The sequence below is a fragment of the Ranitomeya imitator genome, chromosome 1 (assembly GCF_032444005.1).
Source record: "Ranitomeya imitator isolate aRanImi1 chromosome 1, aRanImi1.pri, whole genome shotgun sequence".
Taxonomy (NCBI): domain Eukaryota; kingdom Metazoa; phylum Chordata; class Amphibia; order Anura; family Dendrobatidae; genus Ranitomeya; species Ranitomeya imitator.
The window spans coordinates 648,818,389-648,839,280 of NC_091282.1; the positions used below are offsets into that span (position 1 = coordinate 648,818,389).

Consider the following 20,892-nt stretch of genomic DNA (forward strand, 5'->3'; position numbering starts at 1 on the left):
CCGCCTCATTCTAAGGAACTGTCCAACCGGGATGGCCCCAATGGTGGTGGGATTGTTTGCGGAGTCAGCATGCAGTAAAGCGTTAACTGCTGTCGACTTCCTGAAGACATCAGTCTGGATCCGGCGAGTATTGTCGATTTCCAGCCTGACGTCCAGAAAGTCGACGTGCTGCATATCAAAATTGTATGTCAATCTAATATTGAAAGGATTCTCATTAAGTTGGCCCATGAAATCCCCGAGCTGCTGCGCCGTCCCCCCCAGAAAAAGAGAACGTCGTCTATATATCTGAACCAGCACAGCACATGGTCCGGGGCTCACACCCCCCATCGCCGAAAATGTATCTCTCCCATGAGCCCAGGAAGAGATTGGTGTATGAAGGGGCACAGGCCGCGCCCATGGCTGTGCCTCGTTTCTGCAGATAAAATGCGTCCTTGAAGGTGAAAAAATTATGGGTCAGGGCAAAACGCAGCAGCTCGAGGATTAAACCACACATGGGGCCACCCAAGTCAGAGGCCCCCAAGAAGAGGCGGACTGCAGTTAAACCGTGTTCATGATCAATACACGTGTATAAAGTTTGTACGTCGGCAGTGACCAAGAGGACGCCAAGTTAAGCTTGAGCTGAACTTCGCCTGCTATAGATCTCTACTGAACTGACCTTAGATTACCATAGAACTCTACTGAAATGACCTTAGACCACTATGGAACTCTACTGACTTGATCTTAAACCACCATACAACTCTATTTAACTAAACTTAGAACAGCATAAAACTCTGCTGAACTGAACTTAGACCATATTATAATGCTAATAAATTGAACTTAGAAGACAACCATAGAACTCTACTGAATTACCAATGGATCACCATAAAAATCAACTAAATTCAGCCTAGATCATGATTGAACTTTACAGAGCTGATCTTAAATCACCAAAGGACCCCATTGAACCAAAATTAAATCACTATAGATCCAAACTGAAGCTAGCCCACCGGAGAAACCTACTGAATTGAACTTAACTGACAATACAACTCTACTGGACTAAAAGTAGATATAGATCACCAAATAATTCTACAAAAACTGAGTGTACGTCCCCATACAAGGCTTCGCAACTGAAAATTAAATACAGTAGAATCGTAGATCATGTTCTTAAGGTTGTAATAAAAACCTTGAAAGAAACAACATTATGGACAACTGAAGCTAGCCTTAAAAGGGTGTTCTGGCTTTATGGTATTGATAATGTAGCTTTCAAATGGGTCATCAGCATAAGTTTGAGGGATCTGACATCAGACACCCCCAAAAGCATCAATTAAATAGGAACTAAACTGCAGTTCTCGGCAACAATCACAACCTAGGAAATGGAGCCATGTCGTTGAGATTCTGTTTACTGTGTCGGAGCTGAAAACAGTAGATTGGTGAAGGTTCCAGGTATCGAAACAGCTATTTTAATCCTGGCATTTCAATCTTTTAACTTTTCAAATCATATTAAATCCATAATTTTGTAAGATATTTCTATTTATGTTATGTTTTTGAAAAACCACCGTAGGGGATTTGCCAAGAATATATTAGTTGTGCCCATATTTCTTTAAATAATTTTTAGATCTGTCCCTCGTGGTGCACCATTTAAAAAAATCTACATGTTTTTGCTTAAAAATGATGAATCCTTTAATTCATTTTTAAAGTTTGAAAAATATTCATTGCATTGGAGGTGCCTGAGAAGAGATAAGCATGTATTTGCCAGTACCTTTCGTGGTGGGACAGGAGGAGTCAGAGTTATCAACATTTCTATAAATGGACATAAATGGGGAGCATATACTTATACAATGTACAGTAATATCCAGTGTGTACAGTACCCCTGTGCTGAGTAGCAGATATGACCGTAATCTATATTCTTCTATTTATTCAAGGTAAGAACATTATATTTCCGTTCTTATATCCAATTAATATGTTTCTTTCTACCAATAATGAGCATTTACATATGATTATGATGTTTGTTCTGTATTTTATACCTTGTCAGTGACAGTATGCTGAATGACTAGCTACCTGGCTCGGAATTATAATTGTATGAAAAGAAAAGCATCATATGTATTGAGTTATTTTGCTTCTTAAGAACCATACAACTTTTCTTTATTTCTTATTGTTATCATCATATTCCAAAAAGTTTTATTCTTTTAGGCCATTATTGCTTGTGTTTGGTAGCAGGGTTTTATTTTTCTAAGTCACTCTGGGGTGTATATAATTTTGTGTTTTTTAAGAGTAACGATGGTGCAATAAAATTAAAAAAGAGCAATTCGGTGTTTTTGGAGGATTTTGTGTTTAGGATTTGGGTTGCTTTAGCAGTCAACGTATCTTAAATGACACATTAATTTATACAAGCCAGTACGAAGATGGCAAAATGAAATTAATAGTAGTTAAGTTAAACTACTTCTGTGAAATCATAATAAATATGGTTTTTGTCACCATTTTCTTTGAACTTTTTAATATTTCATCAGATGGAGATTTTTGGGGGGAAAGTTTACTTTTTATTGTGACCATTTTGGCTTACTTAGGACTTTATTTTTTAAATGGTATGAACAGAAAACAGAAATTCTGCCATTTTTCTTTTTCATGTCTGTTTTTATCAAAAATAAGTTACCATAATTATATAGCTCAGGTTGTTAAATGCAAAGTAATATATTTACTTTCCTTTCATATACCTTTTTTATATAATAAAGTAATGTTAATTTGGAAAATGCATTTCTTTTTTCCTTTTCCTATTTTTCTATTAAAAAATGAAAATATTGTGAAACTTTTTTAGATAATAGGCTTTACATAATACGCCCCCTTCAGCCCCTACTGCAAGTTTGAGCACTTGTGAGTTGCTATTGAATACTTCTGTGCTGTAGGGTACCTTGCTTGGGGTGCAATAAAAAAACAAACTGGACAATAAAAGATATTCTTTCATGGAAACCTGGAAAACAGTACCTAAAAACTGATATCACTGTACAATTATCGAGCAAAATATATGTAATTTTTTCAACGTGAATATCTATAAATATAATTTTATTTCCATATTCTTAAAGTTTTTAATTAATCACTTTTAACACTAATTAAATTCTTAAATTAAATAATTAAATACATATTTTTTAAAATTTCCAAAGCATTTTCATAGTCAATTAAACTATAAAATTCCCACAAAAACCTCCAAAATCTTGAAGAAATCTTTTCCAGAATAGAGGAAGCTGTAAGAGGCCAATACCAAATTAATGTCTATGAAAGGAGAATAGCGGATCAGAAAAGCTAATATAGGTGGGATGTGGAGGGAACACAATATTTTTCTCCATATGGTTTATATTGTTCATATCTGCAGGTCCATTTGTGTAGGTTTCTTCTCCAGTGACCCAGTGAGCCATTCAATATTATTTTTGTACTATGCTATAACTTTTTATTAGTGGGTTGACTCTTGTGTCTTTCAGTGATCCCCGGTCACTTGGTCCTGTATCAGCCACTGAATGTTATCTCAGCTGAAATTAATGCCACCGCAGTCATTCCCTGTGTGTCCAGTGAAGATTCTGATGAAGGCCGTCAGATCTCTTGGCTTCAAAGGAAATGGATCTTTGATAAACGTCCTGTTTTTATTAAATCGTGCTCTATTTATAATAACAAACAGAAGTATACATGTAAATATGATAAAGGCATTTCTGAATTATACATATCTAATGGTCAAACCAATGACTCGGGCGTTTATTTCTGCGCTTTTATATTTGTTGATAATTACATTTTTGGAAACGGAACATATCTGAATGTTGGAGGTAAGAAATGGAGAGAACTTTACAGGTTGTATATTATACAAATAGTACAATATGGGGGCTTTAGTTTTAAGTTTAGATCAATGATACTGCAGGTTATCAATATTAGATTAGTGAGGGTCCAACTTTTGGCACAGCCATGATCCTCTGATTGAAGGTTTCACACTGTACTGTACTTGGTAGAGCTCAATAGATTATGTAATGACTGAGAATGATACTACCATCTCTCCCAAAGACAAGTCATGGACATTTCAAAAAGTACAATGTTGTGCCACGCTGGCACTTTGGTGGGGGTGCTGGAACCTGGATGAAAAATATTATTCATAGCTCATGAATAGTAAAATCCAGGAAAAACCCATTACCCTAACGTTTACATGCCTAGTCACAATGACAACATTGGTACCAAGTGACTGTCCAATTCCTGTCCAAAAGTCACATTAGATGAAGACGCTGTTAGGTCTCGAGTTCCCGCTTCTGCACAGGGGGAATCTTGAGCCATCTCCGCTGCGGTCTCCCATTCTTATCCAGCCGCAGTGGAGTCTGCTCAGCAGGGACGTCGGTCCCAGCGTCTTGCTCACTCTCACTCTGTACAGACAGTTACTGCTGCTTCTTCAGCTTCTGTCATTAAAGCCAGTGCTGGTCAGCAGCGAGCAGACTTCTCTGGGACTAAGTCCTTGTCTGCACACACTGAGCATGCCCAGGGCAAGATCTCCCGTTGGAGATCGAGGGTCATGTGCTCAGGCCCTGCAGCACATTCCATTGGTCCTCTTGGCAGGTCTTTGAAGGGCAAAGTTTCTGTGGCCACTTCCTGTGCTGCAACTATATAAACTGCGCATGACCGCACGGCCATGCGCTAGTGTACATTTGCATATGTGTGTTTGTTGTGAGTGCAAGTCGTCCTTGGATACCCCTTCCCTACTGAATGTCTGTTCGCGGAAGGTGTATGGTTGCTATCTAGCGCCCGACTTATCCTACAGCATGAATCACACATTACAGCGTCCAGTTGCTGTGACCGCCAGTACGGCGCCGTGCACATCCTCTGTGCTTTCCTTACCCAAGCCTGGGTGGTTAGTGGCGTTCGTCAGTGCGGCACCGCATGCACTCTTGTGCCCTAATATTGTTATTTGGCTTCCTTACACACCCAGTTGCGGTGTTGTGCCAGCAAGGGTCTAATCGGACTTCAATCCTAGTTGGGGTTGAGTTCGCTGACTACTTGCTCGCGCTCTATGTGCGGTACCGCGATCCTGTGACGCAACAGGATCGCTTCCTTCACGCTGGGTGAAGTTTAACCCACGTGTGTATTCTTATGAGTACCGCCATATAGTCCGTCATTACTTGGCAGCAGGTTCCATCTCTGCACGGTGGACCCCGGGCTGCGAATGCACCATACTCTATCTGTCTTATTATTTGGTGCGTTCCGCTAGCCCTAACATTACACTAGCGCCAGGGTCTGGCTAGTAATGACGGACAAACAGCAATCCTTGCGGTAAATCCAGCAGCTGGAGGGTAGGTTGGCGGCTCTTGAGAGCGCAACCTCAGCTGTAAATGTTACCGCAGTTGCTGTGCAGGCTGCTAGCGTGGCTGCAGCAACCCTGTCCATTGCCACCCCTGCTCCGACATTTTCTCGCCTCCCGCTGCCAGAAAAATTTTCTGGTGATAGCAAATTTTGTAGGGGATTTGTGAGTCAGTGCTCTATTCACCTCGAGCTCCTGGCTGCACGTTTTCCCACAGAGCGGGCTAAGGTGGGATTTATAGTGTCTCTCTTGTCGGACAGGGCGTTGGAATGGGCTATGCCGCTGTGGGAGCGTGGCGATCATGTGGTGCAGAGTGCTCCGCTGTTTCTGAGCACTCTGAAACAGGTCTTTTTAGGACCTCAAGTCACCCATGATACTGCGCTCCAACTGCTGGCATTAACTCAGGGTGAGTCCTTGGTCAGTCATTTTGCCGTCCAATTCCGCACTTTAGCTTCTGAGCTGGATTGGCCGGATAAAGCTTTTATCCCCATATTTTGGAGGGGCCTGGGTGACCATGTTAAGGACGCTCTGGCCACTGGGGAGATTCCTGCCACACTGGAGGAGTTAATAACTGTCTCCACTCGAATTGACCTCCGTTTTAACGAGCGGAGGTTAGAGCAAACCCAGTGTAGGCAGAGGTTTCGGCTGGCTCCTACCTTCGCCAAACCTCTGGAACCTCCGGTCCTGGTTCCTGAGTCACATGAGGCCAGGGAAGTGTCACAAGCGGGATCTAAGTCCCGGACCGCTTGTGCACTCAAGGTCTGTCATGTTTGCCAGCAGTCAGGACATATAGCCACCAGATGTCCTCAGCGGTCGAGGAAACGTCAGCGTCTAGTGGTAGTAGGTGGAGGTACACTAGACACGGCGACGTTTGCCTCTAAATTGTCCTTTAAGGGGACAATTACTATAGGCTCATTCTCCCACTCGGTAGAGCTCTGCGTGGATTCTGGGGCGGAGGGCAATTTTATGTCTTCTGCCTTCGCCCAACGTCACGCAATACCCCTGGTTATGCTAGCTCAACCAGTTACGGTACGAGTGGTGAATGGGTCGACACTGCCCTCACAGATAAAACACCAGACCATCCCTTTTACTCTGTCCATGTCGCCATCTCATCAGGAGATTATATCTCTGCTCGTCATTCCTGAGGGAATTGATGAGGTCCTGTTGGGAATACCTTGGCTACGGTACCACTCTCCTCATATCGAGTGGTCCTCTGGCAGAATCCTGGGATGGGGCGAATCTTGTGGGGGTAGGTGTCAGAGGGGGTGCTTACAACCTGATTCGCATCCGTGAGGGGGATGAATGGAAGACGGCTTTTAACACCAGGGATGGGAACTATGAATATCTGGTGATGCCCTTCGGGCTCTGTAATGCCCCAGCCGTTTTCCAAGACTTTGTGAACGATATCTTCCGGGATATGCTTTCCACCTCGGTCGTAGTCTATCTGGATGATATTCTCATCTACTCTTCAGATATTGACTCCCACCGGAGAGATGTTTGCACAGTCTTCGAACTCCTACGGGCAAACTCCCTCTATGCCAAGTTGGAGAAGTGTATGTTTGAGCAGGAGTCCTTACCTTTCCTAGGCTACATCATCTCTGCCCAGGGATTGGCTATGGATCCTGCCAAACTACAGGCTGTGATGGACTGGCAGGAACCCCATTCTCTTAAAGCGGTGCAGCGCTTTATGGGGTTCATTAATTATTAACGCCAGTTCATTCCGCACTTCTCAACTTTGGTAGCTCCCTTGGTTGCCCTCACCAAGAAGGGGGCGAATCCCAAATTGTGGTCTGAGGAGGTCTCCAAGGCCTTTAACTCTATAAAGTCACACTTCGCTAGCGCTCCCATCCTACATCACCCCGATGTTGATAAGCCATTTATCATGGAGGTGGATGCCTCTTCTGTTGGTGCTGGAGCAGTCCTCTTCCAAAAGGATGCTCAAGGTCGGAAGCATACTTGCTTCTTTTTCTCCAAGACCTTCTCACCAGCAGAGAGGAATTATTCCATCGGGGACAGGGAGTTGCTAGCCATGAAGTTGGCTTTCTCGGAGTGGAGACATCTCTTGGAGGGAGCACGTTTTCCCTTCCAAGTCTTCACAGACCATAAAAATTTGGTGTACCTGCAGACAGCCCAGCGGTTGAATTCTCGCCAGGCCAGATGGTCCTTATTCTTCTCCCGGTTTCATTTCACCCTCCATTTTCTTTCTGGGGAGAAAAACATTCGGGCCGACGCTCTCTCTCGCTCCGTTGTGTCATCTGCGGAGGAGGAGGAGGAGGGTCCTCGGCTTATTGTCCCCACCGAGAGCTTGAGAACTGTGGCCCTGGTTTCGCTAGAGTCTGTGCCTCCGGGCAAGACTTTTGTACCATCCAGTTTGCGACCAGAGGTTCTCTCTTGGGCACACTCGTCCAGGGTGGGTGGACATTTTGGTACCAAAAGGACATCTGAGTTACTGGCGAGGACATACTGGTGGCCGCATATGGCTCGTGATGTCGCAGAGTATGTTCGGGCGTGTGTCTCTTGCGCCAAGAACAAGACTCCTCAGCAACGGCCAGCTGGTTTGCTTTATCCTCTGCCGGTGGCGGACAGGCCCTGGGAGATGGTCGGGATGGACTTTGTGGTGGGCTTACCCAAGTCTCGTAACTGCACCATTATCTGGGTGATCACCGACCATTTTTCCAAAATGGTGCACTTGGTGCCTCTTCCACGGCTACCTTCTGCATGGGCGTTGGCTGTCTTGTTCGTCAAGCATATCTTTCGCCTACACGGTATGCCAGACAAAATTGTTAGTGACCGGGGTCCCCAGTTTGCGTCTCGATTCTGGAGAGAGCTTTGTCGTCTACTCAGTATTGAGTTGAATCTCTCTTCGGCATATCATCCCGAGACGAATGGGTTGGTAGAGAGGGCCAACCAGACCTTGGTCACATATTTACGACATTTTGTTTCTGCCAGGTAGGATGACTGGGCATCCTTGCTACCGTGGGCAGAGTTTGCACTTAACAATGCCGTAGCCGACTCCACCGGTCAGACTCCATTCCTCCTAAATTACGGCCAGCATTCGCGTGTTCCTGTGCCCATGCCTGTGTCTTCTGCTGACTCCAGGGTGGCAGACTGGGCTGTGGAGGCACGGGACATTTGGGACCGCACGCAGGATGCCATTCGGGCCTCCAAGGAGAGAATGAGGTCCTCCGCCGATGTTCATCGGCGCCCCGCTCCGACCTTTGCTCCTGGCGACTTGGTGTGGCTCTCCGCCCGTAACATCAGGCTGCGAGTTGAGTCCACTAAGTTTGCTCCTCGCTACTTGGGTCCCTTCAAGGTTCTCGAACAGGTTAATCCTGTGGTCTACCGTTTGGCTCTTCCTCCACGCTTGGGTATCACCGACACCTTTCATGTGTCCCTCTTGAAACCCGTATACATGTCCCGGTTTTCCGAGTCATCTGCCGGGACATCGGGTTCGTCTACGGACGATTACGAGGTGAACGCTATTTTGGGGTGCAAGGTGGTACGCGGCAAAAAGTTCTATCTGGTGGATTGGAAGGGTTATGGCCCAGAGGACAGGTCATGGGAGCCTGCTGAAAACATTCGGGCCGCACAGCTCATTGCTGCCTTCGAACGTAGCGAGGCCCAAGGAGGGGGGGGCCCTAGGAGGGGGGGTAATGTGAGGTCTCGAGTTCCCGCTTCTGCACAGGGGGAATCTCGAGCCATCTCCGCTGCGGTCTCCCATTCTTATCCAGCCGCAGTGGAGTCTGCTCAGCAGGGACGTCGGTCCCAGCATCTTGCTCACTCTCACTCTGTACAGAGAGTTACTGCTGCTTCTTCAGCTTCTGCCATTAAAGCCAGTGCTGGTCAGCAGCGAGCGGACTTCTCTGGGACTAAGTCCTTGTCTGCACACACTGAGCATGCTGTTGTGGATTCTGTTTTTGGGCTCCCTCTGGTGGTTACAGATGGTACTGGGTGACTTGTGTTCTCTGCGGTCTCTGGTGTCCACCTGTTCTATCAGGATATGGGAGTTTCCTATTTAACCTGGCTTTCTTGTCATTTCCTCGCCGGCTATCAATGTAATCAGTGTATCTTGTTACCTCTGCTTCCCGCTTCTGTATTCTTCAGGACAAGCTAAGTTTTTGATTTTCCTGTTCCACGTTTTGCTTAATTTTTGTCTTAGTCCAGCTTGCAGATATGTGATTTCTTTTTGCTGGTTGCTCTAGTGGGCTGATATTACTCCTCATGTTCCATGAGTTGGAACATGAGTTCAAGTAATTTCAGGATGGTTTTTTGTAGGGTTTTTCGCTGACCGCGCAGTTCACTTTTGTATCCTCTGCTATCTAGCTTTAGCGGGCCTCATTTTGCTGAGTCTGTTTTCATAACTACGTATGTGCTTTCCTCTCATTTCACCGTCATTACATGTGGGGGGCTGCTATTTCTGTGGGGTGTTTCTCTGGAGGCAAGAGAGGTCTGTGTTTCTTCTAATAGGGAAAGTTAGTTCTTCGGCTGGCGCGAGACGTCTAGAATCATCGTAGGCACGTTCCCCGGCTACAGCTAGTTGTGTGTTGAGGTTCAGGATCGCGGTCAGCTCAGTTTCCATCACCCTAGAGCTTGTTTTGTTTTTTGTGCTTGTCCTTTTGTGATCTTCTGCCATTGGGATCATGACAGTATAGCTGGCCAAAAAGTGGTAATCGTATTGGCTGAAGTAGGAGGAAAAGTAGTCTGAGGAAGTTTTTTTTTTTTTTTCCCCTCAGAGTTTGCTGCATAGCCTTAATTGCAGCCTGGCTGCGTCTTACCTCCTCTTAATCCTTGAATGGCTCTGACCTCAGCTGTTTATCATGGACGTCCAGATTTTGGCTTCCAGCCTGAATAATATTGCTGCTAAGGTTCAAAATATACAAGATTTTGTTGTACATGCTCCTATGTCTGAACCTAGAATTCCTATCCCAGAGTTTTTTTCTGGAAATAGATCTAGTTTTCTGAATTTTAGGAACAATTGCAAGTTGTTTCTTTCTTTGAAATCTCGCTCTTCTGGAGACCCTGCTCAGCAAGTCAAGATTGTTATATCTTTCCTGCGGGGTGACCCTCAGAATTGGGCATTTGCATTGGCACCAGGGGATCCTGCGTTGCTCAATGTGGATGCGTTTTTTCTGGCATTGGGTTTGCTCTATGAGGAACCTAACCTAGAGATTCAGGCTGAAAAAGCTTTATTGGCTCTCTCTCAGGGGCAAGATGAAGCAGAAATATATTGTCAGAAATTTCGGAAATGGTCGGTGCTTACTCAGTGGAATGAGTGCGCCCTGGCTGCAAGATTCAGAGATGGCCTTTCTGAGGCCATTAAAGATGTCATGGTGGGGTTCCCTGCGCCTACAGGTCTGAATGAGTCTATGACTATGGCTATTCAGATTGATCGGCGTTTACGGGAGCGCAAACCTGTGCACCATTTGGCGGTGTCTTCTGAACAGGCACCTGAGACAATGCAATGTGATAGAATTCAGTCCAGAAGTGAACGGCAAAACTATAGGCGGAAAAATGGGTTGTGTTTTTATTGTGGTGATTCAGCTCATGTTATATCAGCATGCTAAAAAAGGTAGATAAGTCTGTTGCCATTAGTACTTTAAAGTCTAAGTTCATTCTGTCTGTGACTCTGATTTGTTCATTATCAGCCATTTCCGTCGATGCCTATGTGGATTCAGGCGCTGCCCTGAGTCTTATGGATTGGTCATTTGCCAACCGCTGTTGGTTTAGTCTGGAGCCTCTGGAAGTCCCTATTCCTTTGAAAGGAATTGACTCTACACCTTTGGCTATGAATAAACCTCAGTACTGGACACAAATGACCATGCGTATGACTCCCGTTCATCAGGAGGTGATTAGCTTCCTGGTACTGTATAATTTACATGATGTCTTAGTGCTTGGTCTGCCATGGTTACAAACTCATAACCCAGTCTTGGACTGGAAAACGATGTCTGTGTTAAGCTGGGGATGTCAGGGGGTTCATGATGATGCACCTCCGATTTCTATCGCTTCATCTACTCCTTCTGAGGTTCTGGTATTTTTGTCTGATTATCGGGATGTTTTTGAGGAGCCTAAGCTCAATTCGCTTCCTCCTCACAGGGATTGCGATTGTGCTATAGATTTGATTCCTGGCAGTAAATTTCCTAAAGGTCGTTTGTTCAATCTGTCAGTGCCAGAGCATACTGCTATGCGGGATTATGTTAAGGAGTCCTTGGAAAAGGGACATATCCGTCCATCTTCGTCCCCTTTGGGAGCAGGTTTTTTTTTTGTGGCCAAAAAAGATGGTTCCTTGAGGCCTTGTATAGATTAACGTCATTTGAATAAGATTACAGTTAAATATCAGTATCCTTTGCCATTGGTGACTGATTTGTTTGCTCGCATTAAGGGGGCTAAATGGTTCACTAAGATTGATCTTCGGGGTGCGTATAATCTTGTGCGGATAAGGCAGGGTGATGAGTGGAAAACCGCATTTAATACGCCTGAGGGCCATTTTGAGTATTTGGTGATGCCTTTTGGACTTTCTAATGCTCCTTCTGTCTTCCAGTCCTTTATGCACGATATTTTCCGTGAATATCTGGATAAATTTATGATTGTGTATTTGGATGATGTTTTGGTTTTTTCGGATGACTGGGAGTCTCATGTTCAGCAGGTCAGGAAGGTGTTTCAGGTCCTGCGGGCCAATTCTTTGTTTATAAAAGGTTCAAAGTGTCTCTTTGGAGTCCAGAAGATTTCTTTTTTGGGGTATATTTTTTCCCCTTCTACTATTGAGATGGATCCCGTCAAGGTTCAGGCTATTTGTGACTGGACGCAGCCTACATCTCTTAAGAGTCTACAGAAGTTCTTGGGCTTTGCTAATTTTTATCGTCGTTTCATAACTAATTTTTCTAGTGTTGTTAAGCCTTTGACGGATTTGACTAAGAAGGGTGCTGATGTTGCTGATTGGTCTCCTGCGGCTGTGGAGGCCTTTCAGGAACTTAAGCGCCGGTTTTCTTCTGCTCCTGTGTTGCGTCAGCCAGATGTTTCGCTTCCTTTTCAGGTTGAGGTTGATGCTTCCGAGATTGGAGCGGGGGCGGTTTTGTCACAGAGAAGCTCCGATTGCTCAGTGATGAAGCCATGTGCGTTCTTTTCTAGAAAGTTTTCGCCCACTGAGCGGAATTATGATGTTGGTAATCGGGAGCTTTTGGCCATGAAGTGGGCATTTGAGGAGTGGCGTCATTGGCTTGAGGGTGCTAGACATCGTGTGGTGGTCTTGACTGATCACAAAAATCTGATTTACCTTGAGTCTGCCAAGCGTCTGAATCCTAGACAGGCTCGTTGGTCACTGTTTTTCTCCCGTTTCGATTTTGTGGTTTCATACCTGCCAGGTTCAAAGAATGTGAAGGCGGATGCTCTTTCTAGGAGTTTTGTGCCTGACTCCCCTGGAAATTCTGAGCCCACTGGTATCCTTAGGGATGGGGTGATTTTGTCGGCTGTCTCCCCAGACTGGCGACGTGCTTTGCAGGAGTTTCAGGCGGATAAACCTGATCGTTGTCCGCCTGAAAGACTGTTTGTTCCGGATAATTGGACCAGTAGAGTCATCTCCGAGGTCCATTCTTCTGCGTTGGCAGGTCATCCTGGAATATTTGGTACTAGAGACTTGGTGGCCAGGTCTTTTTGGTGGCCTTCCTTGTCGAGGGATGTGCGTTCTTTTGTGCAGTCTTGTGAAGTTTGCGCTCGGGCTAAGCCTTGCTGTTCTCGGGCCAGTGGATTGTTGTCACCTTTGCCTATTCCGAAGAGGCCTTGGACGCACATTTCCATGGACTTTATTTCGGATCTCCCTGTCTCTCAAAAAATGTCCGTCATCTGGGTTGTGTGTGACCGCTTTTCTAAGATGGCTCATCTGGTACCCTTGCCTAAGTTACCTTCCTCCTCTGAGTTGGTCCCTCTGTTTTTTCAGAACGTGGTTCGTTTGCATGGGATTCCGGAAAACATCGTTTCTGACAGGGGATCCCAGTTTGTGTCTAGATTTTGGCGGACGTTCTGTGCTAAGATGGGCATTGATTTGTCCTTTTCGTCTGCATTCCATCCTCAGACGAATGGCCAGACGGAACGAACTAATCAGACCTTGGAAACTTATTTAAGGTGTTTTGTTTCTGCTGATCAAGATGACTGGGTTACCTTTTTGCCGGTTGCCGAATTTGCCCTTAATAATCGGGCTAGTTCTGCTACCTTGGTTTCTCCTTTCTTTTGTAATTCGGGGTTTCATCCTCGTTTTTCCTCTGGTCAGGTGGAGCCTTCTGATTGTCCTGGAGTGGACATGGTGGTGGATAGGTTGCATCAGATTTGGAGTCATGTGGTGGACAATTTGAAGTTGTCCCAGGAGAGGGCTCAGCAGTTTGCTAATCGCCGTCGCCGCGTGGGTCCTCGACTTCGTGTTGGGGACTTGGTGTGGTTGTCTTCTCGTTTTGTTCCTATGAAGGTCTCTTCTCCTAAGTTCAAGCCTCGGTTCATCGGTCCCTATAGGATCTTGGAAATTCTTAACCCTGTGTCGTTTCGTTTGGATCTCCCGGCATCGTTTGCTATTCATAATGTGTTCCATCGGTCGTTGTTGCGGAAGTATGAGGTACCTGTTGTTCCTTCGCTTGAGCCTCCTGCTCCGGTGCTGGTGGAGGGAGAATTGGAGTATGTTGTGGAGAAGATCTTGGATTCTCGTGTTTCCAGACGGAAACTCCAATATTTGGTCAAGTGGAAGGGTTATGGTCAGGAGGATAATTCTTGGGTGGTTGCCTCTGATGTTCATGCTGCTGATTTGGTCCGTGCATTTCATAGGGCTCATCCTGGTCGTCCTGGTGGTTCTCGTGAGGGTTCGGTGACACCTCCTCAAGGGGGGGTACTGTTGTGGATTCTGTTTTTGGGCTCCCTCTGGTGGCTACAGATGGTACTGGGTGACTTGTGTTCTCTGCGGTCTCTGGTGTCCACCTGTTCTATCAGGATATGGGAGTTTCCTATTTAACCTTGCTTTCTTGTCATTTCTTCGCCGGCTATCAATGTAATCAGTGTGTCTTATTACCTCTGCTTCCCGCTTCTGTATTCTTCAGGACAAGGTAAGTTTTTGATTTTCCTGTTCCACGTTTTGCTTAATTTTTGTCTTAGTCCAGCTTGCAGATATGTGATTCCTTTTTGCTGGTTGCTCTAGTGGGCTGATATTACTCCTCATGTTCCATGAGTTGGAACATGAGTTCAAGTAATTTCAGGATGGTTTTTTGTAGGGTTTTTCGCTGACCGCGCAGTTCACTTTTGTATCCTCTGCTATCTAGCTTTAGCGGGCCTCATTTTGCTGAATCTGTTTTCATAACTACGTATGTGCTTTCCTCTCATTTCACCGTCATTACATGTGGGGGGCTGCTATTTCTGTGGGGTGTTTCTCTGGAGGCAAGAGAGGTCTGTGTTTCTTCTAATAGGGAAAGTTAGTTCTTCGGCTGGCGCGAGACGTCTAGAATCATCGTAGGCACGTTCCCCGGCTACAGCTAGTTGTGTGTTGAGGTTCAGGATCGCGGTCAGCTCAGTTTCCATCACCCTAGAGCTTGTTTTGTTTTTTGTGCTTGTCCTTTTGTGATCCCCTGCCATTGGGATCATGACAGCATGCCCAGGGCAAGATCTCCCGTTGGAGATCGAGGGTCATGTGCTCAGGTCCTGCAGCACATTCCATTGGTCCTCTTGGCAGGTCTTGGAAGGGCAAAGTTTCTGTGGCCACTTCCTGTGCTGCAACTATATAAACTGCGCATGACCGCACGGCCATGCGCTAGTGTACATTTGCATATGTGTGTTTGTTGTGAGTGCAAGTCGTCCTTGGATACCCCTTCCCTACTGAATGTCTGTTCGCGGAAGGTGTATGGTTGCTATCTAGCGCCCGACTTATTCTACAGCACGAATTACACATTACAGCGTCCAGTTGCTGTGACCGCCAGTACGGCGCCGTGCACTTCCTCTGTGCTTTCCTTACCCAAGCCTGGGTGGTTAGTGGCGTTCGTCAGTGCGGCACCGCATGCACTCTTGTGCCCTAATATTGTTATTTGGCTTCCTTACACACCCAGTTGCGGTGTTGTGCCAGTAAGGGTCTAATCGGACTTCAATCCTAGTTGGGGTTGAGTTCGCTGACTACTTGCTCGCGCTCTATGTGCGGTACCGCGATCCTGTGACGCAACAGGATCGCTTCCTTCACGCTGGGTGAAGTTTAACCCACGTGTGTATTCTGATGAGTACCGCCATATAGTCCGTCATTACTTGGCAGCAGGTTCCATCTCTGCACGGTGGACCCCGGGCTGCGAACGCACCATACTCTATCTGTCTTATTATTTGGTGCGTTCCGCTAGCCCTAACAGACGCTATGTGGTAATAGCAAGATATTAAATCGGTAAATACAGATTACGATTTTTTAAAATCTCATTTGAAGTTGTTTGTATTCCATATTTACAGACATGTCCACTACCAGAAACAGCTCGGTCCGTATTCTTGCTCCTCTTCAGCCTCTGAATACTCACAGCTTACTACAATTGGCTTGTGTGGTACATGAGGCTCATGATACAGTTTATATAACCTGGAACATTTCTGGAAGACAACACAATGGCCAGACAATCTCTAAAAAGGAATCAAGTAGGACATGGGCGATAATTAACTTTATCTCACTACCTGGGGACCAATGGAACCATGGGGAGAAGGTCACCTGTGAAGTTTGGCTTAGTTTATCTCCTAGCAGTGTCAACTGGGTAATACCAAAAAAAGGTACAGTAATAATGTGTCCTGGATCTGGAATTCCTTACAAAATAATTAAAGTGTTTCAATCTGAATTTTATATCTTAGGATCTAAGAGGTAGCCTTTATCCTTGTGTAGAGTGGTAAGCCTGGACTAGCATGCCAGAGTGAAGAAACATATATTTAGTAGCATCTTAAGGGGTGCACGCGTGTGGTGTCAGGCACGCGCATCCCTGCAGCAAAGCATCACGAAGCTAAGCATAGAGACGCCGCAGTTATTTCAACGGCCGGGAATTAACATCCATCTCCTCTCTTCACACGGGTACAATCTCTGCTTGCTGTCATCTATTGCTTATCATCCTGCAACAAGTCTTTTAATGGTACAATCTCTGCTTGCTGTCATCTATTGCTTATCATCCTGCAACAAGTCTGTTAATGGTACAATCTATGCTCGCTATCTTCTATTGCTTATCACCCTGCAACAAGTCTTTTAATGGTGCAATCTCTGCTTGCTGTCATCTATTGCTTATCATCCTGCAACACGCATGCCTGCAGCAAGGCATCACGCAGCTTAGTATAGAGATGCCGCAGTTATTTCAATGCAGTTAGTTATGGCAGGAGTCAGGACCCCACACTATGTTTCTGTCTCTTTTTGGTATGTCTGCAGAGTAAGCACTTCTTATTACTTGGACTTAGCTTTTCTATTAACCCATCTTACTTCCTCACCATGTTTGTTTTGCCCTTACAGTGTTTGCTCCACTAATCCTCTCTCTCCTTAGCTATCCCCAAACCCCAGCACCCTCTAACCAAATAATCATCTCTCCTTCCCTCTTTCCTCCCCACCTGTTCTCCTCTGCTGACCTGCTCCTCAACCTCAAATATGTCCTAATAAAACATAAAACAAGCCGCCCACTCTCCTTCTCCCACCTGCTTTCCCTTTCTTTGCTTCTCCTCACTGCTGGCAACATATCTCCCACCCTGGACCTCCCACAGCTCATACCTCATACCTCATACCATACTATTACTACCCCCTCCTACCGTTCCCCATCTAATGTGAACTACCACAATCTTTCCATAAAACCCATGCCTCTGATGCCCACCCCCCTACTCTCCCTCTCTGGAGCACTCTGGAATGCGCGCTCAATCTGCAATAAGCTTCATGTAATTGATGACCTTTTTTCTCTCTCACAAGCTTGCCTTCCTCGGCCTCACAGAAAAATGGCTAACACCCTCTGACACCGCCTCCCCTGCTGTGCTCTGTTATGGCGGCCTCCACTTCACCCACACCCCTTGCCCCGGCAACAGATATGGTGGAGGAGTGGGTCTTCTCCCTTCTTCCAACTGAAACTTTAACCCAATCTCACCTCTACCCTCCGTTATCCTCCCCTCTTTTGAAGTCCACTCTGTCCGCATCTACTTTCCCTCCAACCTCCAAGTGGCAATCATATACTGACCTCCGGGCCCGGTCACTGCCTTAATTAACCAATTCTCCACCTGGCTTCTTCACTTTCTCTCTTTTGACATTTCCACCATCATCATGGGTGACTTCAACATACCCACTGATACCCTTTAGTCAACAGCCTCCAAACTTGTGTCCCTTACTTCATATTTTGGACCTACTCAGTGGTCCTCCGCAGCCACACACACAGACAGACATACACTAGACTTGGTCTTCACCCATCTCTGCTCTTTGTCTAACTTCGCCACCTCCCCCTTCCCTCTATCCGACTAGCATCTGCTCACCTTCTCATCCCTGTCCTCCTCACCGGTCACCCATGTCCAGCAACATGCGCACCCCTGCAGAATCCTTGCACACTTAGACACCCACACACTCTCTGACTCTATCCTACCACTGGCATCCATATCCTCACTCCACGACACAGACACTGCCACTGCTTTTTCCAATGCCACTGTTGCATCAGCTATTGACACGGTTGCCCCTCTCGTTCGTGGCAGAGTGCGACGTATCAATAGACAACCTTGGCACAATAACACCACTAAAAAGCTCCAACAAGTGTCCAGGGTTGCAGAGTTGCATTGGAAGAAAACACATTCGCAAGATGACTTCACTGCATTCAAACAGACAACACTCACTTTTAAATCTGCTCTCACCTCTGCTAAACAGGCCTACTTCACAACCCTCGTATCTTCACTATCCTACAACCCAAGCAGTTATTCAAAACCTTTAACTCCCTCCTCCAGCCCCCACTGCCCCCTCCAACCTCCCTCATCTCTTCTGAGGACTTTGCCACACACTTTAAAAATAAGATCATCTAAACAAGACAAGTCTTCATTGTTCAAACACCACAACCCCTTTGTATACCAATCCAATGCCCAAACCCCACAACCTCCCTATCCAATGTCACTGAAGGGGGGCTTAATTGTCTCCTCTCCAAATCACACCTCACCACTTGTGCGCTCGACCCCATCCCATCCCACCTCCTCCCCAACCTCACCACCACACTTATCCCATCCCTAACCCACCTCTTCAACCTATCACTAACTTCTGGCACCTTCCCTTCTGCTTTCAAATATGCCACAATCATGCCTATGCTTAAAAAGCCAACCCTCGATCCAACAGCTATGTCCAGCTATCGCCCAATATCACTGCTCCTATTCGCTTCCAAACTCCTGGAGCAGCACGTCCACGCTGAACTTTCCTCCCACCTCTCATCTAACTTGCTATTCGACAATCTACAATCTGGTTTCCGCCCCATCACTCAACTGAGACAGCCCTGACCAAAATCACTAACGACCTACTTACAGCCAAAGCTGACGGACAATACTCTGTACTCCTTCTTCTATATCTGTCCTCTGTTTTCGACACAGTTGACCACTGTCTCCTACTACAGATCCACTCTTCCTTGGCATCAAAGACCTCGATCTATCCTGGATATTCTCATAACATTCCAACCGCACATTCAGCGTCTCCCACTCCCACACTACCTCCTCATCCCACCCTCTCTCTGTTGGAGTCCCCCAAGGCTCTGTTCTAGGACCCCTACTCTTCTCAATCTATACAGTTGGCCTGGGCACCTCATAAAGCCTCATGATTCCAGTACCACTTTTGTGCTGATGACACTCAGATCTACCTTTCTGGCCCAGATGTCACCTCCCTGTTGTCCAGAATCCCGGAGTGCGTATCAGCCATATCCTCCTTCTCCTCTCGCTTCTTCAAACTTAATGTGGACAAATCTGAACTCATCATCTTTCTTCCATCTCATAGATCTTCCTTACCTAACCTATCTATTGCAATTAACGACATCACGCTTTCCCCCGTACCAGAAGTCCGCTGCCTCGGAGTAACCTTTGACTCTGCCCTGTCCTTCAAACTGCACATCCAAGCTCTTTCCACCTCCTGTCGCCTGGAGCGCAAAAATATCTCCAGAATCCATCCTTTCCTCAACCCTCAATCTACTAAAATGCTTGTGCATGCCCTCATCATCTCCCGCCTTGACTACTGCAACATCCTTTTCTGTGGCCTCCCTGCTAACATCCTTGCACCTCTCCAGTCCATCCTTAACTCTGCTGCCCGACTAAATCATCTCTCTCCACGCTACTCCTCCCTTTCCCCTGTCTGCAAATCTCTTCACTGGCTCCCATTCCCTCAGCGTATCCAGTTCAAATTACTAATACTGACCTACAAAGCCATCCAGAACCTGTCTCCTCCATATATCTCTGACATAATCTCCTGATATCTTCCCTCACGTAATCTCCGTTCCTCCCAAGACCTCCTTCTCTCCTCCACACTTTTTCACTACTCAACCAACCGCCTCCAAGACTTCTCCCGAATATCCCCCATCCTCTGGAATTCTTTGCCCCAACACGTCAGACTATCAACCACATTCGGACCCTTCTGACGAAACCTGAAAACCCATCTCTTTAGGAAAACCTACAGCCTGCACTGACCCAGCTGCCTCCTCACCACTACCGAAGCTACCGCCTCACCAACACCCGAGCTCCTGCAACCCTCAACCTATTGTCTCCTTCCCCATCATCCTGTAGAATGTAAGCCCGCAAGGGCACGGTCTTCGCCGCTCTGTTATCAGTCTGTAATTGTTATTTTGGTTAATGTAAGTGATATCTGTAATTTGTATGTAACCCCTTCTCATGTACAGCACCATGGAATCAATGGTGCTATATAAATAAATAATAATAATATATGCCATGAATGCACCTCTGTGAAACTAAATATGCATATTGCCTCTTCAGATAGGAAGAAGACTAGAACTCTAGTACCACTTATTGGAAGTAGCAATCCTAAAAGTCAATATTGACCTTTTAACTAGCCTTACCAGGCTGGCTTGTCACTCTCCACAAGGAGATACATTACCACTTAGGTCCCAGTCTTAAGCCTCTCACATAGCCAAATCAGATCTCATATTTTGTATTGTCGAGAGGCAAGATTCTGAAACACCATATCTGTAAATTGAGATTCTGGTTTTCATTTTATACTAAGTCATATTGCAAGGTTCATCAAATGGTTGACATAAACTCTTAGTATTGCTACTTCCAATAGTTGGCACTAGAGTTCAAGTCCTTTTACTCTTTGAAAAGGCAATTAGCATATTTAATTTACTAGAGGCGCATTCATGGAGTATTATTCCCCTCCCTTTGACATGCCAGACCTGGCTTGTCACTCTCCACAAGAAGAAACATTACCCCTTAGATCCCGGTCTTAAGCCTCTCACCAAGCCAAATCAGATGATGAGAGGCAACATCCAGAAAAACATTTGTGTTTGCAAATTGAGATTCTGATTTGGCTTTTATTATAAGTCATAATGCAAGGCTTGTCAAAGGGTCACTATAAATTTTTAGGAGTGCTACTTCCAATAGGTGGCACTAGAGTTCAAGTCCTCTTCCTCTCTGAAGAG

At 45.8% G+C, this 20,892-nt stretch overlaps 1 protein-coding gene across 2 annotated transcripts in view; it reads left to right on the forward strand.

Annotated features, from left to right (window-relative positions):
• The window catches only part of LOC138638855 (uncharacterized), a 71,664-nt gene that overhangs the window by 44,859 nt on the left and 5,913 nt on the right, over positions 1–20,892 (forward strand). The window contains exons 1-3 of one of the 2 annotated variants that reach the window (XM_069728543.1): positions 1,553–1,898; positions 3,447–3,650; positions 15,743–16,048. In XM_069728543.1, the coding sequence (XP_069584644.1) occupies positions 1,865–1,898; positions 3,447–3,650; positions 15,743–16,048 (544 nt within the window). In that variant the 5' untranslated portion in view covers positions 1,553–1,864. Of the gene's footprint in view, positions 1–1,552; positions 1,899–3,446; positions 3,651–15,742; positions 16,049–20,892 lie in introns of those variants that run through there. The other variant, XM_069728552.1, reaches the window with a different exon arrangement.